The sequence below is a fragment of the Phragmites australis genome, chromosome 8 (assembly GCF_958298935.1).
Source record: "Phragmites australis chromosome 8, lpPhrAust1.1, whole genome shotgun sequence".
In the NCBI taxonomy this organism is placed as follows: domain Eukaryota; kingdom Viridiplantae; phylum Streptophyta; class Magnoliopsida; order Poales; family Poaceae; genus Phragmites; species Phragmites australis.
This window is the reverse complement of record NC_084928.1, coordinates 655,849-681,212: the sequence shown is the minus strand read 5'-3', so window position 1 is coordinate 681,212 and position 25,364 is coordinate 655,849. Positions and strand designations below refer to the sequence as shown.

The following is a 25,364-nucleotide window of genomic DNA, read 5'->3' as shown; positions in this document are numbered from 1 at the left end:
GAGTCAGTCATCTACCGGTAGAGGGTCTTGAAGAAGATGCCCAATGGTAGGTCTCCACCTTCGATAGTAGCTTTTGCAAGCATATTGCCTGTTTGCGATATGCTTCATACAGATATGAAGCGAAAAGACACTTCAGCCTTACGAATGGCCTCGAGGTATCTTGCCAAGTCCAGATGTCAAACTTGGGCCTTCTAGGAGATTTGTGTGCCGACCAAGAGATCGGACTTGGACAGGATTGGGTCCAATGACACTTTGGGCAGACATGGCTCCATTTGGTGAACAAGGTAAAAATAAATGAAGTAGGAGAGGACGATCAGCAGACTAAGTTTCCGACCCCTCGCAAGAAGAGAAGGAAAACAAAAAAGTAGCCTACTCAAAACTACACCTCCAGCTGCGAAGCTCGCAAGGCGTCGCCCACACATGAAGACTGCTCCCGCGGGGCGATGACGGGAACAGAAGGATGTCCGGATGACAGTCGTACGTCCGGAGAGTCTTGGCGGGAAGCCTAAACTGCCACTAAAGGGCCCAGGTGGGAAGTGCCTTTGGCACATGGCTTCACTCGAGCTACCATGTACCACAGCATAGCGTCTCGGCCGAGCCTCGTCCATACCCCCCAGCAGAAGTTGTCCGAGCATGTGCGGATCTCCATCGAAAGTGTCTCAGATCAAAAGTCATTAACCACAGAGTCTGAAACTGACTGCCTCACTGCGTCGAATTGGTGGAGCCCTTCTCGGTGCAGCACCAGCTTGAGCTCCATGGCCACACGTGCACTAGACCTCGCATAGGCCTTAGCAATGTTGGTCGTCACCTCCGCGACAGTCTTGAGTCAACGCAACATCTCGGCTAGCGCGTCCAGGCCAGAGGGTACTAGCGGCGCCTCAGCTCCGAGTCCGCACAATACACTATGGGTGGCCCGAGCTGCCTCCAATGGGCGCTCGTATAGCACCTGGCACTCCATGCAAAGTGTCTCATCCGCTACCTGTGCCTCCACCAACTCGCCTCAAACTTTAGCCACCATAACCCGAGGGCCCCGGGAACTATCCTCCGCAGCCATTCGAGCTGTAGCGGCCTCCTCGAGAGATGCCTCCGCAGACCGGAGGCCTTCAGCGATCTTCAGCATGGTGGACTCAACATGTTCCCAATGAGCCGCCTCTTCCCGCTGAAGGCCCTCCTCATGCTCACGAAGAGTCGTCTCCTCCCGCAAGAGACCCTCCACAGAATCTACCTGCTTCTTGGCCTCCTCCAAGGCCTAACGAAGCCCTACCACCTCATCCCAAGCCTAGCTACGGGTCGTGGCAAGGGGTTGACGCTGCGCACACCCTAGCGCCCTCGCCAAAATCAGTTGATGCATAATGCAACATAGGAACGATAAGATGAGCTAAAAAAACAGATACCGGATCCAAGAAACTCGTGTTAACTGCCTACCAGTAGGGCCGCCGCCTCTAGGCGTGCCTCCACTTCCTCCAGAGGACCTCGGGCCACCGACTGCTCAATCTCTACACTCCTAAGGAGGGTCGAGGCCAAGGCGAGAGCCTTCAACGCCTCCAGGCGCAACACGAAGTCGTCCGGGGTCAGGATCTCAAGGCCGGGCTCCCCTCAACTGTTACAGCAGTAGCCCTTGTAGAGGGTTCGGTGCGACTAGCACAGGTCACCAAAGCCAGGTCATGGATCGGCTCAATATCCCATGGTGGTGAAATCACACCCTCTAAAGTGAATATTGGGCACACCTCTGGAGGGGTCATTGATTCCTACTGAGGCCCTGTAACCTTGGGAATGGGGGCAAGGACCCGTAACCCCCAATGCCTCCTAGAAAAACCAGGAAAATGCGGAAGTCAAGACTCCTTGTGCATCACCACTACATAACAGAAGCCTACAGGGTGGGAGTTGCCTTACCAATGCCTCCAGTCTCTCCGGTCGAAGGACCCGTGACCTCCTCGTTGTCAGAAAGCATCAACCCCCTCCTTGCGGCAAAATCTAGGGAGGCTTCACCACATCCCCCTCTAGTCTAGCCGTGGCCAGCAAGGTCCGGAAGGGCAAGGCCCTTCCCACAATCGCCTCCTCTGGGCTAGACCTCACCTTCGGCCAGGCCACCTGCGCTTCCAGCGCTCCTCACCCACTTCTGATGCTTCATTCCATCCAATGACGCCTCGAACGACTCAGCCACCAAGCCAGCCACCGAGCCTTCGGAGGTCGGTGGGGGCCGAGCTTGGAGTGGGCTAGCAGGAGTTACGGAGGTCGTGACGCCAAAAACCCCACACCCCCGCTTCCTGGCGACCTTGGGCTCCGGCAGGTTTGAACACGCCTGGGACTCCACCCGAGATGAAGGCATATGCGGTTGTGCTGCTCCTAGCTCCCAACCATTCTTATGCGTTGGTTCTGCTCCATGGCGGTAGTCAAGCCCAAGAACTCCTCCGTGATCTCCGCTACTTGCTCCAACGAAAGCCAATTCTCTAAAAGAAAAAGATCTCATGTCTGCAGCAAAACTAGACAACGAAAAGGACTCACTAGAACTGTTGGTGGGCCCAAAGTACACGTTTGGCTCCTCTTCACCACCTTGCACAAAGACATGATTCTAGTCTGCCCGAAGGGGTCGGACGCATAGCATAGTGAACTCTTCTGCGAGATCACGCATGCTCATCCTTTTGGCCACTCTTTGAAGGAGCATCAGCCGTGAAGCAAGTTAGGCATATAAGATATCCAGCACCGGGGTTTGGATGTACTCGATGTCGCAGTTTGTAGAGTGGAGGGGGGATTCGAAGTTAACACCATAGTAAAACCATCGCTCTGACCACCCGGTGTACCACCGACTGTTGTTGGCCTTCGCCGAAAACGCATCCTTGTACTCTGGCTGGAGCTGAAAGTTCACACTCCTGAAGCTGAGGGCTCTCATCACTCCATCATCCGTCCTAATCTTCGATTGGAAACTTGCATAATGGAGGGCGACGAAAAGGTCCGCCCTCCCTTCGCACCCCTTCGCTCGCATAGCCCACTCAAAGATGGCTAGGTGGACAATGGCATTGACGTGGAGTTGTGGGAGCTCCACATAGAAGTAGCGGAGCACCCTTTCGAGAAGCGACACGGTTGGGAAGTCCAAACCCACGTCAAAAAAGGTTTTGAATACCACGGCCTTATGGCCCATAGGCTCCGGAACCTCCTCTCCCCGCAGAGCCAGGGCGACGAATCTGGAAGGGATCTTCTCCTTATCGACCATTTGGTCGAGCTCGGCATTGTCGATGATGGATCCTCCCAATACGTCAGTCTGCTGAGGATATTTCCTATTGGCACGGCGAAGCTCTGCGCTCACCGGCGACCCAGGCAACAACGGAAGAATCGACGCCACCTGGGTGTCCACCGCCCCACGCACATCAATGGTGCCGCTCGTCGCCAACATATCGGTTTCGCCCTGGGCACTAGAACTAGCCATACGGATCTCTGGGAGGCGGCAAAAGGTGCTAGGCAGCAGAGAAGATGGGAGAACAATGACCGGTGGACGCACGCCCGTGCTAAGGCAGGAGCGGCCGGAAGCAGATGCATGTGAGAATAAGGCCCAGAGCAAAGCCGCCATTTGGTTGAGACCCTCTCCTTATAAAGATAAGGGAGGAGTTATTTCCCCTGGGGAAACGCGCGCAGGCCCCATCCCTTCACCTACGAGCCCACGATCATGGGAGAGCAGAACCACTCCCCACGACCCTCCACTATCGCTCCACACGGCGTAACCACGCCATCAACCATAGGTCACATTTAATGTCCCCCCTCACATCGAACAGTCAGTTCAATTTGATTGGACTAGACCTTCCAAAGCAATTCAAGCAATACAAAGGACTATAGGCCATCAGCTATGGAGTCAGGAACCACCGGAGGCCCTGCTCCAAGAAAAAAACAACGGAGCTCGCCGCTTTGCTAATTGCCCTCGCGAGGGGCTAATGTTGAGGGTCGACATTAAGGATCCCCGACACCAATGGCTCAGTTAGCTTGTGCCTATGGACCTCGAGTCCTCAAAGATCTTTCGGATCTCTGGGCTTCGACAGAGTCCTAATCTCCCGAAGATCCAACCTCCCGGACCCTGGCCTCTCGGAGCCTGGGTAGGCTCTACGAAGCTCAAGGAGTGAGTCATTTAAGATTGGAGAAAAATCAGACAGAAGGGGCCCACCAGCCATCCTCCGTCTGAAGGAAGTGACTGACATTTAATACCTATGTAAGTGGAAGCCATCCTGACATCTCAGAGCAAGTAGGAACCGACTTGACACTTTGGCGGTGCAAGTGATCCGAAAGGCATGGTGCTCGGCTGGTCACCTATTGCTATCTCTGTAAAGGTATACTTGTATGTTTACATCCTAGATGGCACTATAAATACAGACCTTTAGTCATCAAATCAAAGGTAGAGAATCTTTTGATGAACAATACATTTGGTGTTACTTCCTCTTCACTTCTTCTCTAAGCTTGAGCCATTCGTGTGAGTGTGCTCTCACCGTACTTGTTTGTGAAAGATATTTTTTTCCGCCAACAAACACGAATGTGATTTCAGGTAGTAGAAGTTTATCAAAATTCAGAACAGTACCAAATGCAAGTAAATAACTCCTAAAAATGTAAGTAAACATAAAACGATGGTGTAGAAGAAGAAGGTGATGTACGTACAGTATGTTATAGCGTCCAATAGGAGCAGGTTGCTGCTTTCCTGAAGCTAGTGTTCTTGAGACATACTCATGCTGTTTGTTTACTGCACACCTGCACCAACTTTCGCACTAAGGAGATTAAAGATGCCCTGTCGATCCATGAGTGTACATGTTACACTGGATGTCGCCCCCCGTGGCTACACAATCGTGTGCATCAAGTGACAGACATCGAGAAGCAGTAATCCTTAAAAAACAATGGGTGACAGGAATCTGGTAGCAGTGTGTATCTTCAGTTAGGTATCATTTGGTTGGGACAACAAAGTTAAATAGAATGTAATAATTTTGAATAAGGTGGTATAAATATGTTGTTTGGTTAGATATATGAGATGGTACGAGAATATGTTTGGTTGAATGTATGAAATGGTATAAGAAAAATACAATACTACTAGAGAAAATATTTGTACAGACGATTCGGAAATCCCGTACGGGACGCTTTTTCGAACCGTGTGTGAAAAAGAGTCTGTATAAATCTAATTTTACAAACGGATTTTAAACCGCCTGTACAAAAGATTTGTACAAACGGCTCGTTACTGGAGCCGTTTGTACTAGGGGAATATCACAGAAGGCTCAAAACTTCGAGCCGTCTGTGATATAGTAACAGTACAGATAACTCCACTAACGAGCCATCTTTGCCATGTAATTTTGAGCTGTCTGTGATATTTTTCTAGTACATACGGCTCCAGTAACGAGCCCTCTGTCTATGGAACAGAAGCTGTTATAAAAAAAGCATTTATACAAATGGTTGTATTAAAAGAAAACATTTTAAAACATAGCAGCAATATTATCAAGAAGTACACTTTCCTGTTACCCAATGTTGCTCAATGTTGTTGAAACCTTGGTCTTGAAGTTCCTCGAATAGATCCAAAGCGTTATCGACTAATCACATATTCTATTGACAAAACAAAAGCAACATCGAATAAACACCAAACAAACTCCAAATTACAAAAATAAAAGGAACAAAACGATGGATTGAGATCTTGGTTGAGCTAGACAAGAAGAACAGAATTGGTTGGACTTCTTTTCAAGAAAGATAAAATGATAGGAACTAGAGTTTCACTTGAAATGATAGAAAAGACTTCACATAAAATGATAGAAAAGATTATTTGAAGTATTAATATATGTGATCTACAAATTTATATATTATTTTAATATCATAAAATCATATTTGTGGTACAATGATATGTAGATCTGGCCAGAACCTATATGTCGTTGAGACAACCATAAGTTTACTAATCAAAATAATACCTTAATGTTGTAGGGATCTAGATATTAATTAGGGATAACTACTTTAGAGATGTGAGAATTGATATCTAAAACTAACAGGGTTAGATAGATCATGATTTAAGAAGAATTTAGATGCAAGAATCATCTAAATCGGAATTTTGATGAAGCAGGACAGGTTTTTGAAAGATGTATTAGGTTGAAAAGGAAAGACTGGATTACTAGAGTTATTTTCCTATGTGAAAAGGCTTTACCGTGCAACCATTGTGTCAGGTTTGACATCATTATTGCACAAGGTTCAAGAAGTATAAGACTGACTATACTTCACTCACTAGACTAAGGAGAATGATGTGGTGGTGACTTGGCATGCTATGCAAGCACCGACTTGGATTAAAGAACAGGTGCGCTGAGGTCTACTCCTGACCATCTATGATGGATCAAATGGTAGGAGGTTGCGCTTATAGGTTAAGGATACTGCTGGTGACTCTGCATAGCGATGGTGGATCAGGTTTCGTCAGAGACGGCAGTCGGGCACGTGGTCACTGACATCAACGTTGGGCTTCGGTGGCATTTCAGCGAAACGAGGGAAGCATAGCATAGAACATGGAAAGACTAACTCAAAGGTATGGTTGGTTTTGGAAGGGCTCATTCGAGGTAGTGGCAAAACAGCGATGAACGCTCACAACCAGTGAAAGGAAGATCATCCAATGAGAGGAAGAACGATCTGCAGAGATGTGATGGGTGGCGGCTACGACATGCTACAGTTGGCAACAACGTTTCGGTTGTATCGCTACACAACCAATGAAAGGATCCTAGGTTCATGTATAAGATTTCATGGGACACGCAATGACATGGATGGCACATCCATACGGCTCATGAATTGGCAGGGAATGTGAAAGCAACCTCGATGCACGTGCAGAACGTGTCCAAAAACCGAACATCGGGCCTGTTGACTTTGATCTTGGTGGTTTGGCTGCTCTGCTGGATGACCTGGTTGGTGAGGGAGTTGGGAACATCATGTGTCATGCACTGGTAAAACGGCATGGCGAATGGTGATCTAGTTGGCCAGAAACAAATTGGTGACAGCACAACTGTCCACGACGGCGACGACCGTGGTGACGTAGATTGAGCATTGGCCAGGGCTTGGGCTTGGATAGGGACTTAATATGATGATAAAACAGAGGTAAGGAAGTATAAGGAAGGGTCCTCACCTTGCTTTGAAGATCAGAGAAGGAGGGTTTGCGGAGACGACGACGTAGCACAACACTGGTGACGACGGCGGTAACACCGGCAAACCACAGCGCATGGGCAGGGCAGCTGCGGTGGCGAGGGCTTGGAGGAATGGAAAATGGGTAGGGGAGGACGTGTAGTACCTATTTATAGGGCTAGATGCAGGTGGTTGAGGTGGAATCCAAGCTGGACACGACTCGAGTTCGAGTTGGTTAGGGTTTCTTTTTTGCAGCCCTCAATTTCAAGGATGATATCTCCACCGTCCAGCCTCCAAATTGGATGTTTCTAAACTCTAATTGTATTACTCGAGAAGATCTACAACTTTAATATTTATTGAACTTTTGGAAATACCATCTTGATTTGCAAAAATGTGTCACAAGATAAACTGTTTGAACTGAGACTTATCTGCGCATCACTGACTTCGGGGGCCATAACTCCTAGCTCCATTATCCAAAAGGTGACTTCCATAGGTTCAAATCAAATCTCTTGACGATACCTATAACTTTGGTATTGTCAAGATTTGCATTTCAGATTATCTCAAACTCAAAAACTGCGTGGGAAGATGAGGCTGTATTGGACTCCGTGAATATTCACAGATTTTGAGGATCCTTTGTGTTGGGCCTTCTAGGAGATTTGTGTGCCGGCCAAGAGATTGGACTTGAACAGGATTGGGTTCAATGTCACTTTAGGCATATCTAGGGTTTTAGAAAAGAAACTTTTATAGAGAAATTTGAATAGGGTTTAAATAGGATTTGAGGAAAATAAAAGATTGACTTTAAACAAGAATTTGGATAAGATTTAAGTTGAACTAGAGAAGGGTCATGCATGATAAAGGATTGAACAGATGATGAATTCAAATATTTTGAATTCCAACCAGTAAGATCCTTAACTTATTCATTATTGAGTTTTGTAAAAACCTTTTTCACTCAAAACACCAAAGAGAAAGAAAAAGAAAAAAACTCTAATGCATTTATCTGGCTCCTGGAAAAACTCAGCTTGCAATGCACATAAAAAACCTTTATTGATTGATTGTTTGTGAAAATAGGTTTTAAACCTATTCTAATGGTGAAGCTATTCAATAATCTTGATTTTTTTTAAGTTACAAATTCAGAAAACCAGGGTGTTACAATGGGCCAGTAGAGCCCCTGTAGTGCCTTTGCCGGCATGGGTGCGGGGCGCCAAATGATTGTCGTAGAGGCCTTCATGAATTTCTAGGAGGAGGTCGGCCCCCTCATGCTTTGTGACACAACATAGGAGGGGAGCACAGAACCCTACTTTATAAAGGGCGTTGTCAACCAGGTGGTAGCCCCTAGCATGATGCTCAATGCGGCGGAGCGCGATCGGGTCGTCCGGCTCCTCCGTTCCACTTAGGAAGGAAAAGAGGGGATCCCTCTAGTTTGGGGTTTCTATAGGGAGAACAATGGCAGCTATCTCGTCTGTGGAGTCAGTCATCGACTAGTAGAGGGTCTTGAAGAAGATGCCCAATGGTAGGTCTCCACCTTTCGATAGTAGCTTTTGCAAGCCTATTGCCTGTTTGCGGTATGCTTCATACAGATATGAAGCGAAAAGACACTTCAGCCTTGCAAATGGCCTCGAGATATCTTGCCAGGTCCAAATTTCAAACTTGGAAGCTCTTGTCAATATGCCCAGTGACAGCTTGGGAGTCGCTCTTGATGATAACTTTGGCGGCTCCTAAGGCATAGGCCTTCCGGAGGCCCAAGAGGATGGCTTTGTATTCGGCGGCATTGTTGGTTGTGTTGAACTCCAGGAGGGCTACGAACTCGGCCTACTGGCATGTGGGGGAGATAAGGACCGCATTGGCCCCTGCACCGGTGGCACGGTAAGCTCTGCTTGGTGTATATTGTCCATACATCCGAGGAGGGGTTGTGGGGGTACGGTCCTGCAGGTGCCGGAGTCCATTCGATGACAAAGCCGATCAAGACCTATGACTTGATGGTTGTACGGGCCACAAATTTTACCGCGAAGGGGGCTAGCTCCACCACACATTTGCTAATGTGTCATGTCGCCTTTCGGTTGCGAAACATATTGCCAAGTGGCATGAGGTTGGTAAAGTGATGTCATGGACGAGAAAGTAGTGTTGGAGCTTGCGCAAGGCCATCAAGAGGGCGTATGATATCTTCTCGAGCTCGGTGTAGCGTGTCCTAGCCCTGGCTAGGGCCTCCGATCCATAGTATACGGTCCTTTGTGCAGAATGATCCTGACCCTCACTCTCCTCTTCCCGTATTAGGGTGGCACTGATAGCGGAGGCAGAGGCGGATAGGTACAGGAGGAGTTCTTCTCCAAGGAGGGGTATTACGAGCGTCTTGAGGTCAGAAAGGTGGTTCTTAAGGGCCTCAAATGCGGCCTAGCACTTTGGAGTCCATCTGAAAGGTTCCGAGCCCTTCGACGCTTTGAAAAATAGAAAGTTATGCTCGGCTGATTTGGCGAGAAAACGGCTAAGTGCTACAAGGTGGCTTGCCAAACGTTGGACCTCCTTTGAATTGTTGGGAGGTGACAGATCCGTGATGGCATCGATCTTGCCAGGGTTAGCCTCGATGCCCCTTCAGGAGGTGAGGTATCCCAGCAGCTTACCAGCCTTGGCGCTAAATATGCACTTCTATGGGTTAAGACGCTCGCTTGCTACCCGGAGGCTATCAAATGTTTCTTGGAGGTCGACAACGTGGTCGGTCTCGAGCTTGCTCTTCACAACGATGTCGTCGACGTAGGCCTCGACATTGCATCGCAAATGCTATTCTAGGATCTTGTGTACTAAGTGGGAGAAGGTAGCCCTAGCATTCCAGAGGCCGAAGGGCATCCGGACATAGCGGTATACCCCAAAGGGGGTAATGAAACTAGTCTTGTTCTCGTTCTTCGTAGCCATCCACACTTGGTGGTATTCAGAATACGCGTCCAGAAAGCTCAGCAACTCACATCCGGCGGTGGAGTCCACCAGCTGGTCGATGTGAGGCAGGGGGTATGGATCTCAGGGGTAGGATTTGTTTAGTGATGTGAATTCGATGCACATACACCACTTTCCATTGTGTTTCTTGACTAGGACGGTATTAGAGAGCCACTCGGAGTGAATGACATCTCGGATGATGTCGACCTCTGGCAGCTTCTGGACTTCCTCCTTTGCGGTCTTCGCACGCTCAAGGGAGAGCTTGCAGAGCCCCTGGCGTACAAGCCTGGCCTTTGAATTGACCCGAAGAGAGTGTTCGATGATGCAATGGTCGACTCTAGGAAGGTCATGCAGCGACCATGCAAAGACATCGAGGTTGCCCTACATGATTGTTAGGAGCTGCACCTCCTGCTCTAGGGCGAGGTCCGCCCCAATTTGAAAAGTCCGATCAGGAGAGTCTGGATGTGTTGAGACATGCTTTACGTCCCCCTCCGGTTGTGGGTTCGAAGGGCCATGATGTCTAGGATACGCCGAAGGGGGGTCTACGAAGCTCTCTTTGGCCACGGTGTGGATGTGACGGCCATGGATATGAGCGGAGTGTCCGTACTCGATGCACCTTGCCAAGTCTTGGTCATCATGGACGGATATCACCCCCTAGGGTCTGGGCATCCTCAGGCAGAGGTAGTTGTGATGGCAGATGGCTCCGAATCTGTTCAGAGTCCCTCGACCCGGGATGGCATTGTAGGCATAGAGTACATCCATGACGTCGAAGGTGATCACCTTGGATCATGCTACATAGCCCTCGCCGAAGATGACAAGAAGCTCTATTTGGCCTAGGGCGTCAAGAGGGGCCCCATTGAACCCCTATAGGGGCCTATGGGCTGGAGAGAGCCATCTCCGTGGAATGCGGAGTTGGTTGAAGGCGTGTATGAAAAGGTGGTCCGCCGAGCTACCTCCGTTGATCCGCACCCTCCGGACTTTGACCTCGGCGATGTTGGTTGAGATGACCAAGGCACTACAGTGAGGGAACTTCACCCCTTCGGAGTCACCGAAGGTGAACGTTATGGGGGAGTCAGCCCATCCGAGAGCTTGACGATGGATGTTGGTTGCCCCAACATGGTTCACCCCATGTGCGTAGTCTCACCACTGCCATTTCTTGGAGTAGCCAGAGCTCTCTCTCCTCCTGTTATGACAAGGACCACTTGCCTTGTCCGGGGCCCCTCGTTGTTTTAGTGCTCTGTGGATGGTAGAGGTGGAGAAGGTAGAGCTAGCTGGGAAGGGTTTTGCAAGGCTATGTGATCAATCTGGCGGCTCATCGTTGGTCTGTGACCTTCGGGCTGCCCGTTGTTGCCCCCCCCCCCTCCGTCACGGTGTGGGCTACCTGCCTCCCAAGGTATTCCTCTCAGAAGGTTATGAGGGTTTGGCAGTCTTCGGTGTTGTGTCCATGTCCCACCCCATGCAGAGTGCACCAGTACCCTCTTCAGGGTATCGGCCCGAGGCGTGGTGTCGCTATGGAAGGGCTCCAGGGCACCCTCGGCCATGGCCCCTAGGACGGGTTGGGTTCGGAGCCCCGTGGCCTTGGTTGATGTTGTGGATGCCATGTCGTTGTCGTTGCCATCCCTTGTGGGCTCCGGAGCCATTAGCCTATTCAGAGCCCCCTTTTGCTACTGGAGGAGGAGGGGCGTATGAGGACCCCGCTTGCGAGTGTGACTTCTTAGGCTCAATGCTGGGGTCTGTGGTAGCTTGCACGAGCCTTCGAAGGAGCTTTTCTTCCTTTGCACATGCGTATTCCTCAAATTTACACATGAGGGCCTCCATCGAGTGTATGGGGTGCGGGTTCAATCGATCGTACAGGAACCCTTTGGCTAGACCCTGGGTAGCGGCGTCGATGACCGATGAATTTGATATGCCTCTAATCAGGGCCTTGGTTTGGAAAAACCTTTGGAAGTAATCCCAGAGGATTTCATCTGCCTGTTGCCTGATGGTGAACAGACTTCTAGAGATGACTGGCTCATCGAAGGTGCCCTGAAAATTATTGCATAAGAGGTCTTGGAGCTTGGCCCAAGCGTAAACAGTCCCAGGCTTCAGTGCCTAGAACCATCAAATGGCTACCCCCTCCAGGGCGAGGGGAAGCACTTAGCCATGGCAGTCGGTTTGCCTTCACTGGCCTGTATAGCGAGGGCGTAAGTACAGATGAATTCGTCAGGGTCTATTCACCCCTGAATTTAGGTATCTTTGAGGTCAGGGATTCCTCTGGGAAAGGCACGGCCTACAGGTCTCTCTACAGGGGGGAGTCGTGGTCTTGTAACGGGGCCTCGCGACAATGGGCCCGAGGCTCCAAAGCCGGTGCGATAGCCATAGTGGCACCTGGTGGTGACGAGTTGTGTCGATGAAGCCCTCACCGGCCCCTAAAGCCCGAAGCGAGACGACGCCGGTCGCTAAGAGAGCAGTGGTGGTCACGTGTGCAATTTGCTGCTCGATCCGCTGGGCCGCCTATAGCTCCTCTAGCTGAGTCTGGAGGGCTACCAAGCACAATTGATGTTTGACCGAGGTAGCATTCACAGCGGCGGTGCCGACTGTAGCCCCTAGGGACGCTGCAAGGCCCTCGTCGTGCCGCTACTGCCAGGCCTTCGCGACAGGGGGTCCCCTAGCATCAACCATAGCTAGGGTTGTGGCCGGGCCGGTGGTGGCCGCAGGGCCCTCGCTCCCCCAGTTAGGGGGGCTGTCGCCGGCGTGGCATGTGCTTGGTCTTGTGGACCTTCGCACAGGCATGGCTGGGGAGTTGGTCGCCGGTGATGCGGCCTTAGTGGTCTTCTTCTTAGGCGGCATCCTACCTCTCTTAGTACTTATGTGCTCGAGTCCCCACAGTCGATGTGCTATTGGAGGAAGAAAATGTCTTCTATGAACAAGTACGGTGATAGCACGCTCATATGAATGGCTCAAGCTTGGAAAAGAAACAAAGAGGAAGGAACACCAAATGTTTTGATCGTCAAAAGATCCCTCCTTAAGAAAGGTTATAGACTTGAGCAACAAAGGACAAGAAGGCACAGGTTGTGGCCCAGTTGTTTTTCCGGTGAAGCTAGTACTTTACTTGTTGGCTTGATACCCAAGGGTCTATATTTATAGTGTCATCCAAGGTGTAATTATACAAGTATACCCTTACAGAAATAGCGATACAAACTATCGCTATCCTGCATGGACCCGGACCGGTTGAATTACACAGTATGGGTATAGGTAGGATGCATTTACACCTAATCAGAAGATATTATCTACTATAGCAAATACAGAGGTGCAAGTGGCCCGAAAGGTGTGGTGCTTGGCCGGTCGCCTATTGCGGTGCCGCACTGCCAAGGTGTTAGGCCGGTTCCTACTTGCTCTAGTATGTCAGGATGGCTCCCATTTACATTGTATTAAATGTCAATCACTTTCTTGCAAGTGGAGAACGACTGGGGGCCCCCTCTGGTTGATTTTTCTCCAATCTTGATGACTCACTCCTTGAGCTTCGCAGAGCCTACCCAGGCTCTGGGAGGCCGGTGCTCCAGGAGACTAGGGCTCCGCCGAAACCCGGAGATCTAGAAGACCTTCGGGAACCCAAGATCCATATGCACAAGCTAGCTGGGCCAGGAGGCATCAGGGGTCCTTAATGATAACCCCCAACAATGTTCTTCTCTTCTCAACATTGAATATTTTTTCTTTCCCGAACGAGGCTGGAGCCCTGCCGATTTGAACACCAAATATTATTATTTCCTTTGAAACATACAAAACTGATGCATAACTATTTCCTGAAGAGTGATTATTTTTCATCACTGAGTACTATTGCTGCAGGAACAGTTCATAAAGTTTTTCTTGTGTATGATGATTCCCTTTTGGAATGGAGTAGTAAATGAATTGATTGACTGGGAGTATATAGGCTTCATTTGGATAGGCTGCGGCTTCGGAGCTTCTGATTAGTTGAAGTAACGGCTGTAACTGTTAAATTTTTATTGTTGATTTTTACATTAAATTTTTAGTTTTTTAGCATACCAAACGGGGATAGTAGCATTAAAACATGTAAACTTTCAATATGAACCGTGGGAGGAACACATGACATTACTCTAGAAGTGCAAGTGTCATGCAAAAGAGACATCACAATAAATCAATTTATTAGAGCCAAAATGGATTATGCAAGCAGCAGCCATATCTCTCAAGGTGAGAGGCAGATAAAAATGAAAAGAAAAACAAAAGGTTGAGGTGACAAGCGCCCACAAAGTCTATTATCTAGATATGAAATTAACGATGTGATCTGAGTTTGATCCCCAACGCTTCCCTCCGGAGGCGCCCTTCAGTCCTTTTGTGGCTGGGGGTGTGAGCCCCCTTTGTGAAAAAAAAAAATGAAATTAACGATACCCTTGGCATCTTCCAAATGAAATTCCAATCCATCTAATCTATGGATGCAAGTCTACTCCTGTGTATGGATGGAGGCTGCACAAAATATATGGGTTTTTTTCTTGTTTTCCCCCAACCATTTGATTATCTCGTTTCTTTTGTATACAATAGGGACGTGCTTGTCATGTTGCCATTTGGCATACATGTTTTCTTAGTGGATGTGACACCAAAAGTTTTTCTTGGTTATGACCTGTTGTTTCTTTTCTATCCGAAAATCAAAAGTAAACTTTCTGAACACATAGCTGTTGAGCTGCTAGGAATTCACTAAAAGCAAGATAAAAAGGTACAAACAGGACAGCAAAGAAATGAAATGAAACCCAAGAGAATCAAGAACAATCTATTTGAAACTACTCTCTTGGAACTCTTTGTTGTTACGTCATATCATATTTTAATTCAATTTAGGCACGAAAGTATGTACTAGGTCTCGACTTCCATATAGTCAACATGAGGAAGAATGTAGACGAACCGAAGACTTGAACTGTGCATGCCGAGATTAGCAATACCGCCTTTTTCACCACCAGTTTCATGTTTGAATCTTAGCCAATTTTGTGGTGAGACTGAGCCCTGAATCTGCCAGTCACGTTGGACTGCCTGACATGACCTGTGCGTGCAGGGCCAGGTGTGTGGAGCTCAGGACTTGTTTGAAATTCTTGGCACCCAAAGCCGTTCAAAGTCCTGGGTCTTATGCAGGTTTTCTCCCTCGGTGAAAAACCATCGAGATGTTGAGGTTTTTGCAGGGCTACCTCAAATGATCGATGATGGCGGGCATCCTGGAACCGGATCCTCTTACTTTGCTTTTCCAATGTTAGAGAAGCACAATACCGTGACTTTACCTCTGCTCAGCCGTGAGATCGAGAGTGGATGTATTGGAGTGATTAGCTACAGGACATCAAAACAGTGTTTTTGGTATAGTAAAATTAGTACAATACTCGGCATGTTTTTTGCTGCAAATCACTGTAGCTCCAGGCCCTAATTATTGTGCTTGTCTGACTTTGGAGAGCCAAGCAATGGTTCCCGGAGTGGAAGAAAAGTAAGGAGGATAGGAAGAAGAAGAAAAAACAGTGATGCTGAAGAGCATCTAGCTAGCTCATCTTTTCTTTTCCCAGTCGTTTTGAAAGTGAAAACAATGGTATGGTGACTGTTTTTTCCATATTGGCAACTAGCATAGCAATAGCACCACGACAGGTGATAGATTCTTACTTTAACTTTGGGAATTGATTGGGGTGACTTTTAATCTTCGAATATGGGGGCTTTGTATATACTTTTGCAAAAAAAAAAAGAGGGAAGAAAAACACAAGAATTAATGAGGAAAAAACCATATATAATCACACAATGGTTGAAGCTCTGAGTCCGGCTGACTTTTTTTTTTTTTGATAAAGTGAGTTCTATTTCATCAAGCAAATGAAAATATTCTAGTCTTTACACTATTCATGAATTCAGTCAATTATTACAACTAATTCGACTACGATGTAGACTACATCTTCCACATGAGCCACCAACACAAACAAAAGGTAGGAAATTTAACAAAAAACACATGTTCATTTCAAACACTTAATCTATTACTAAACCTCCCTCAAATTTTACGAAGATGTCCATCGTTGTAGTCTCCAACTAACAGCATCATGATTGCATTGTATTACGGTCCTCCTCCTTTTGAAGCAACGACCAAAACCTGAATCTAATATGTACTCCTATAGATAACCTGTATAGAAGAGTGTATATTTGTGTTGTCAAATACCACATCATTTCAGTTAAACCACATCGCCCAACAAATGGCAACGGCTCCAACAAAAAATTGTCTCTTAAGCCTCTTGCCTGGCCCATTTAACCAAGATCCAAATATATTTGATACACCACTAGAGGGATGAAGGCCAAAAGTGACCTAAACTATTCTTCAAATGAACTTAACAAAATTGCAATAGAAGAAGATATGTTGAATCGTCTCATTATAGTTGCAAAAAAATATATATTTTTCATTTCCTTGCTAATTTCTTTTCGCAAGTTATCATTAGTTAAGATGACTCCTTTTATAAGAATCATAGGAAGATCTTGATCTTTAAATGCATTATATTGGAAATGGAAGAACAAATTGATCACAATGAAAATGTAGTGCAATTATCGCATCAAATTAATGCAGGATCAAACATCGTAGTACTGACATGATTAGTACTAATCACTATCTTCTCGTGGCACCAAAAGTGCAGGAAGAATCAGACATGAATGATGGGGGTATGAGCCCAGTGGTGAGATGATTTCTGAAAGACTAAATTTTACAAAATTATAACTATTTGTATCTAAATATAACAAAATTATAATTTTTAGAACGAGTTTCACAAAACTACTAATATTTATGCCCCTAATAATACAAAACTACATTTTTTACACAAAACAATATTTTTTGCGTTTCACAAGAACTACAACTATTTTACGCAAAATAGTTATAGTTTTGTGCAAAAAAAATAGTTTTGTATTATTAGGGGCGCAAGTACTTATAGTTTTATAAATTTTGTTCTAAAAATTATAGTTTTGTGATAGTTAGATGTAAATAATTATAGTGGTGAAATTTACTCTTTCTGAAAAGGCGTTAAAGTGAATACAAGGCTAGAGCGCTAGGCTAACATTGTCCCGGCTGAAACTTTTGGGCCCAGCCCAGCCCAAGATGAACACCTTTACCTGTTTCTAGTGTGGTCCAGCAGCAGCCCTCTTGTTGCTGCTGAAAAGCTTCTTTCCTGGATTCAGAGCAGAGCAGAGCTTGCTCGCCATGGCAATGGCGATGGCAACAACACAATGCATTATCACGGTTAAGGAGAGCTAGAATGCATTATCACGGTCACGGAATGACAGGCTCGCACTAATCGTCTCTTGGAACCAAATAGCTGCTAGTAGCCATTGACAAACCAAATAAGCTGTATCACTGGCCTATCCCTCCAGCAGCGGTATACAGCTACATTTTTTTTTCATAATGCAGAAATGGAAGAACGAATTGTCCACATTGTGTCCAACATTTTGGGGCCCTGCCCAAGATGACCCCCTGTGCCTATAGTACGAAAAGAAAGAAAGTTCATGTCCAGCCCACATCACCAATTGGCCCAAATGCTTAGCTTGTCCTTATTATTTCCTTCGAATTTACAAAGAGCATCTCCTTAAACCAAGCATGATTAGTCAGTCCGTGAAGCTTATGAGAAGACGCAACGTTTAATCCTTGTCATAACAAGAAAAGAGCGCCAGGTCTCATGCTATGGAGATCGATCAATTCCCGTCACGTTCATGGCTTGATGTTTCAGACTCGCACATCATTTTTCTCAACTGCCCTAGCCACCACAAACAAAAATAACATTTCGATTAACACCTTTTCAGGATGTAAAATATCAATCACAGAGCACTTGACAGTAAACATAGCATTGAGCTCCATCTCTGCAAGAAAACCAGACATATTCATGCCAGTCAGGGCCAGGGGGTTGGTACCAGATGCAAATCGGCACAAAAGAACAATCACTGCAGCAGACAATGGAGATCATGGAGCAAAATTTCAGGATACTGTCATACATTTTCAGAATAATCTTGCAATGCAACGGGCTTCTGCTGCATCTCCTGGAAAGCTCTGACGCAGCAGATGACAAACGCAATTTCAGCGTCCATTGTTCACCACAATTTATAAATTCCTTGTACACGACTACCTCCATGCCAGGTCTAAAAAAAATAGAGTACAACTACAGGACCCACTTACTCCATCACACAAAAGCAGCTGTGGGAACTTGGGCAGGGCTTGTCCAAGACTAGCCAAAACTCTGCTGCATGCAAAGATGGTCACTGCCCAACGCCATGAACCAAACTGGGGAGCACCCAAAGATTTTGTGGTTGCTTGCCATGGCCATTGGGTCTGGGTGCCTGGATGTGTTCTGGTCTGTATGAACAGCACACCGTTGTGCTAGGCACTGCCTGACCAAGCTCGACCACAGTCCAAGCTTCATCAGAATCTTCAGACACGTCGGCAACGTAAATACAGTTACTCTTTCCTCCCCATCTTTCAGGGCTCATGCAAGAAAATGTTGGATTTCTCCTATCAAGGCTAACAAAGAGAGCATTGTTTCCCAAATTCTCCACCTTTACCCACTTAGCAGGTTCAATTGAAAAGTCGAGGCGGAAGACTTTAAAGGTTCCAGAGAAGCCAGATAAGGCATCAATGCTTACTGAGAGGTCAACCAAAAGAAGCATGTCACCGTGGACCACCAACCATGGCTTAAAATTCAGGCCTACAACCATGTCCTCTTCCCAGACAACTGCTACTTCCTGCGCGTTGAGCTGAGGTGCCAAGCGTATGCGGCGAAGCCTCTCAAGGAAGTCCATGGCAAACATCTCACCTTTGAAGAACACGATTTGAAGGATGTGTTCGCCATCAAGAGGAAGAGGGTGCTCCAACCAAGATTTTGTTCCAACCTGCCACTGGAACATGGATGATCTCGAGCAAAGAAGGAGACTCGAGTTGGGTGAGTTGAGGGCAGCTACAAGAATTCCATAGTAGATTTTATGGTTACCAGTGGATTTGAGTTTGGGAGGTCTCACGGCAGCACCAGTGTACACATCAACAAGGAGGCAATGCTCCAAATTGGAGAAGATAAGATAACCATGTGAGCAGCCCAAATAGTGCATGTGGCCCCGAAGGTTTTGGGGAGCTGAACAGCGAAGGGAGGAGGTTCGCTTTGCAGGATCAGTGAGCTGCCACTTGAAATTGGATAAAAGGTCATACTTGATGTAGCTGCGATGGGGATGAGGATAATCAATATCTGGTCGGAGGTGGAGAGGTGGGAAGCTAAAGCTAAATGAAGGCGGGAGGGAAGAGAGCACAGCGCGCCAAGAGCGGCAGGTGGCGATAAAAGCAAGGAGGTCATGGAATGAGATAAGGAGGGCAATTATTTGATGAAGCAGGCTATCCAGGAGATCTGCCCAAACATCAGGCCCCGATGTAGCAGTGGAGGTAAAGCTTGAGGCATGGCAGGTTTTCTTGGAGGGCCTTTCTGCAACAGCAACTTCCCTGTCAACCACAGTAAAATGAAGACTAATGGATCAAAAGCAAGAATTAAATGATAATGGACACAAGACTGATAAACTGATAGAAATGCAAGAGCCTCTTGCTACAGAGCAATGCAGACAAGGATTTCCATTTCATTGAACTCCAGATTAAGATGTATATCAAAATGCCAAACATCAATCAGAATAAGATAACAAAACCACCCACAGCTTGATGTGTAGCGCAACAGACAAATCTATGTATGTTTTCATCATCATGACATAGAAGGGTACTTTGCAGCATGTAACTCAAGACAGATAACATCAATCAATGAAAAATAGAAGTTCTCACAACAAAAAAGCGCGAGACTACACCCCCTTGGCCCCCACCATCTATCTGGACAGTTTAGACTTTAGACCAAAAATGGTCAAATGAGCAGATGGGAATCCACGTTTTTTTACCACTATCTAGTCTAGTATCTAGAGACGCCCACAACTGCTAATATAACGCCATTTAATTAGTCCCATCTAAGAATTCTTCAGGTTGTAATTAGTCACATTTAATCCGCTGAGCTCTTGCTGCATCCTTGTGCTATTACAGAAAAAGAACCAGCTGATGCACAAAGGTACTACCAGGAACAAACTTATCGGAGCTTTGGGAGGGATTTCTAACGAGAGGCGAGAATTCATTGGCATGGTAAACAAGAAACATTAATCCGGCATGTATATACCGCACAAATACATTCAATTTTCTGTGGCAGTAAAACTGATGTGCTTTGGTAGATTGCAACAAACAATAGCATGGAAGCCTTGATTTCACTGAACATTTTAATTACAAGGAGTGTCTAATCTGGACGAATATAGATTATTTTCTTCAACAGGGGGCAAACCATATTTCTAGCAGCTTAACATTTTCACTCCAACATTATACTGAGCGAGCACTGTCAAGTTCAGCCATGTTCACGGTAGCATCACGAGTTCATGGCCCTGACCCAACAGCAGGCCAAACCAACACGAGGGCATGAGAGACTAGTGCCTGATGCATGATGCATGGGCTCTCAATCTGCTCTGATTCGGCGCCACATCCACTCAACGAAACTGAATCAAAGATGCAGGCGAGTAGAGACATGGACAGAGGGTTAGGGTAAGCTGGCGCGCGCGGACCTGGGAGCGGGCTCCTGCGGTGCGGGTTCGTCTGGGCACGGTGGCCGCTGATCTCGTCGGTGACGGCGGCGGCGACGGCTCCTGGCCATCTGTTCTATCGCGCCTGTATCGGTTGACTCGGCGGCGGCGAGGAGAGCGCCGAAGCGGCGATGCGCTCGTCGATGAGGCCGAAGCCGAGGAGTTTTTTTTTTATATATTTTTTCGAGTTTAAATTTAAATAAATAGATTCCTGGTGAAAAGATTTGCAAAAGTAAGCGCCCACCGCCCTCTCAGAGGGTGGGTACGGGTGCTAACCGCCCCCTCAGAGGGCGGCAAGAGGGGCTAACCGCCCTCTCAGGGAGCAGTTAGGCCCTGGAGGGGCGGTTAGGCCGAGCGCGGTTAGGGGCTTTTTTTTATGTAAAATTAATTTTTTTCCATTTTATCCTATAAAAATGTATTATTTTTTAATTGAAGGGAAAAAAAGAAAGGGTGTAAGGAAATTAAGAAATTAAATTTGGAGTAGGTTATGTAATAACGGGAGGAAAAATCAGTAATTAGTAGTTGCAGCATTTTACGTGGGTATGGGGTGCGAACGAAGACAAACATAGTATTGAACACATGGTGAAAATATTACAATACACTGTAACCGCGACGACACGATGAGGAAACAAAGGTGGCATGTACGGTTCGCACTAAGATCTTATTAGTGCGCCGATCCTAATTATAACATGCTTTAGGGAAGGACAGTATGTCGGGTTACATTAGGTACTCTCTACTGCGTGCATCTATGATACTTTCCCTTTCGGAGGGCATCGGGACCTGCCGCCTTAGCACGGCGGGCTCTCTCCCGCTTCCTTTCCCTCTCAGCCTCTCGAGCCTGAGCCACGGTACGGTCGTGCGCCGCCTTCCTCATGCGCTCTTCTTCCTCCCGCTTGAGACGAAGTTCCTCTTATTGTTGCTCGTACTCCCGACGTGCGTACGCTTCCCTTCTCCACCTCATGTTCATGTCGACCCACAGCTTCTGTGAGTCATTTTGCTCATTGTCGAGCCACTGAATAAAATCACAGAGCGGTGGAGGGGACTGAACAAATGGAACAAGATGAGCGGTTAGTAAAAGAGGGTGCGTAATTGGAAGAGATGAGGCGGACATCTGTTACCGTACCGGTCGATAACCAGTTGTTGCATTGCGAGGCTTGTCATACTCGTAGTTGGCACACATGAAGAAGCGTAGTCCATAGGTGTATGAGATGTCCTGCGACTCGCGGAGCTTACAAAGGTCACCACAGAAGCACATTGGTGGTTCGAGACCTTCAGGTACGGTAGTCCCCCAATGTTTCTTTGGTGGGTTTGATGGAGCTGAGGAAGACATTGCACTTGAGATATTTGAGAAATGAGCGATGCTTCTCCGTAAGGAGGTTTGGCTACTTATAGTTGGGGGAGGCAGGAGCATTGGATTCGCTCTTAAAGAAAGGAATTAGGGCATGGGCGTAGCTGGCGGGAGGAGCATCGGATTCCATATTGAAGAATAGGACAGTTTTGTCGTTGCCCATGGTCAGAGATTCCACGTTTATTGGTACCCGTGTTGTCATTTACTGATTTGAAAAAGCTGGGTAGTGTTGTCACATCTTGTTTAAAGCCTGCGGCAGGAGGCATGTGTTGTCAAGTCATGGTTAAAGTTTAGTGGTGTGGTCACTTGTTCATTGAATATGTCTGAATATGAAATGCATTTACGAAATGGTAAGTCGACCATACAAAGTGAACGTGTCTTAATACATATGAGCACATCACGAAGCGAATACGCATATGTTAGTTACAAAAAATGTAAAATGCTACTCATGCCTCCCTCGTTGCCGTCGTCCGTGCGCCCCATCGTGGTCCCAATGCCGCTGGTTAACCCTCACGTGACCCCTGGAGTAGGTGAGGGGGTCAGGTGGGCCGACGTGTCTGCTAGGCCTAGTAGGGACCACCGGTGTCGAGGGCTCGTCATGCGTGGGCTGGGTCTGAAGCGGTGCACTGGAAACCTGGGACCGCTGAAGGACGTCGTAGTCAGGTGTGCCCCCGAAGAAGTCACGGACGATGTTGTATGCGGTGTCGGGGCCAGCCTCATCCTCCTGACTAGGGTAGGAGGACTGTGAAGGCTCGGCAGGCGTCCATGTGTACTGGCTGGAGGGGCCTGTGAACAAATAATCACGTTAGATACGAACAATATGGTATTGAAAGTAGTAGTAAAAAATGTATAATTGTACCTGCGTGGTACGACGGTGCAGCAGAAGAAGGCCACGCTGACGTGCCGTAGTACGTTGCGGGGGGGGGGGTAGGGTGTGGGGCCGCCGAAGATGGACCGGCCTCGTCACCGAAGTAATCTGAGCAAAGTTGTAACTTATTTTACTGAAAGTACTAGAAATTAGGAAGAAGGGTTCCCGGAGTACCTGACTGTGGACGTACAGGGCTCAATCTGCGAGGCTGCGTCGGGACTTGTGCAGACGGACCTAATGAATGTTTAATAACAATAAGTAAAGGATATTGATCAATAATTTTTAAAAGTATAATTCGTACCATGTTGCTCGGACCCTCCAAGACGTGATAGAAGGGGTCGTGTGGGTGCCGACACTGAAGATCGGGGGTGCACGTCTGACGACCGAGACGACTCGGCGTGTGCACCACTCGTCCTGGGAGGCGGCCCTGCTACATCTGTGGTAGATCGGCAGGAGGTGAGTTTCAGGGCGCGCGTCGTCTTGTCGAAAACCCGTCTAATGAAGCTCGCAACATCCGACGCACTTAGGTGATGCCCTTGCCGGACGCGGTCCATGGCAGCAGCTGCATCCCTATTTACATCATAAATGATATCTGTCTGCGGATATGAACAATAGTGAACAATTAAAGTATACGTTTATGTTCATTCAATATGTAGTACGGACTTCAAAAAATGACTTACTGCTAAAGCGGCGTCCTCGTCCCAATGCACCGGGTATGTCTCCGTTGTCGATGCGACGTGGCCCCGGACATCATCAGGGGTGTAGGTGACACGAGTCCGCGTACGAGGTACGTACCATCGTAGGTACTCCCTAAAGTTTCCCTCGATGTGGGGACGCGCCTCATCAACGACGTCCTGTAGCGCTTGGGCCCATGTTGCCACGTAAGGGGCCAAGCTGTCCGCCCAGAGGTGGCCAGCTGGCTGGCCTTTCCGCGTGTACCTGCATTGAAACCACGGTAAATGTAAGGCAAACTGAAACGAAGGTTGCTCAAACTAAAATTTATCAAATGTACCTGTGGACGTGCAAGGGGATTGTACGGATGGGGACGAGCGGGAATGTCTGGTGACGGCCAAACTGCCGCATGACGCGCTGCGGTGAATACTCTTTGACGTAGATGTCGAAGACAAGGGGCGCCTTGGTAAGCCAGTACTCCTCGTCACGGGTGCACAAGGGTGACAATCCCGACCCTGCACGTGTATGAACGGCCCGAACGTTGTATGGCTCCCATACCACATCGTTAGGACGTAGCCTGTCAAACTGGGTACGAAAATACTCGTACGCACTGCGAGGCTGCTCGTGGGCCCAGTGTGGCTGAGTGACAAACATCAATACAGATATTTAGAGAGTAACATAGTACGAACGAAACATTTAATGTAAATTACGTACCCGTCGACGACACCACAGCGAGGCCATTGTCGGCGCGTCCTCTTCCATCTCGCCGTACCACTCCTCTGGGTACGGGGAGCGATCCACCACCGGCCTACCTATGGCGAAATGCTCGTACGACCATAGCTGAAGAAGAAGTGGACACCCGGCAAAAGTGGCTAGCGCCTCCTTCTTCATGCATGCGTCGCAGAGCGCCCGATACGTCGCAGCAAGAACAGCTGATGCCTAGGGTCCTACGGTACAAGGGTCCTCGTAACTAGGTGGCCTTGGCCACTAGTGAACATCACCCACCCAAACAACCAAAGGAGGTAGGCCTCCAAATGTCTCGAGACCGCGTATGCGTTGGCTTGTGGGTGGATGTACGTCGGCTGCATATATGACTGGTGTCAGAAATAATCATTACGACATAATTTGTTAGAAATCGATAGGTTGCATGTTACCATACCTGGAACTGTAGGATCCACTTCTTCGTTGGCCCTCGTGCATCGGCTAAGAACTCAGGAACGTACGGGGGTGCATCCGCCTTTCGCTCCACCGGCCCAAATCGCTGATGCATGTCGTTCATCCAGTCAGCCTGCATATCGATCACCCCAACCGCAGCTCCCGCGCAAGGAAGGCCTAAGAGGTAGGAGACGTCCTGCAGGGTCGGGGTCATCTCTCCGCACGGTAGGTGGAACGTATGTGTCTCCGGCCTCCAACGGTCGACCAGTGCTGCTATCAGCGACCGATCGAAGTAGAAACGACGGGCCGCAACCTCGGGGTTCTCCGTCGATCGGGCCTCGACCAACCGGCAAAGAGGTAGGAGTCCGGCCGCTCCCAACCTATAAGTATTGCAGTACATCAATAATATGTAACAACAGCAGCGAAATGATATGTAACACCATCAGCTTTTCTAAGTACCTGTGGGTCCAGCGCTCGTCTACTGTCAGCAGCTCTCCAGGGCCTCGTGGGCGAAACACTCCTAGGTCCATCTGGTGCTCGGCAGATAAGAAGCTGCGATGCTTCTTGTCCACGGCAGGGTCCAAAAGCTCTGGGGTCGAAGGCTGAGCCATCTCTGCATTTGAAAGACATGTACATTAATACATTGAGAAATAAATACAAGAACAACATACTTCGAATGCAAAT

The 25,364-nt window shown here is 47.8% G+C and overlaps 1 protein-coding gene across 1 annotated transcript; it reads right to left on the bottom strand.

Annotated features, from left to right (window-relative positions):
- Positions 1-17,944: 17,944 nt before the first annotated feature.
- LOC133926111 (uncharacterized) lies at positions 17,945-20,792 on the bottom strand. Its single transcript, XM_062371879.1, has 2 exons — positions 20,620-20,792; positions 17,945-19,480 (listed from the first exon to the last, which is right to left on the bottom strand). The coding sequence occupies exons 1-2, from the start codon at positions 20,706-20,708 to the stop codon at positions 18,256-18,258; spliced, it is 1,314 nt and encodes a 437-aa protein (XP_062227863.1). The 5' UTR covers positions 20,709-20,792; the 3' UTR covers positions 17,945-18,255.
- Between the last annotated feature and the right edge of the window lie 4,572 nt (positions 20,793-25,364).

Bases quoted from the DNA above. Each gene is read 5' to 3' on its own strand.
- LOC133926111 (XM_062371879.1), bottom strand. From the start codon at position 20,708: ATGGCCAGGAGCCGTCGCCGCCGCCGTCACCGACGAGATCAGCGGCCA. The intron at 19,481-20,619 runs GTCCGCGCGCGC...TGTGGTTGACAG, and splicing joins CCGCAGGAGCCCGCTCCCAG to GGAAGTTGCTGTTGCAGAAA.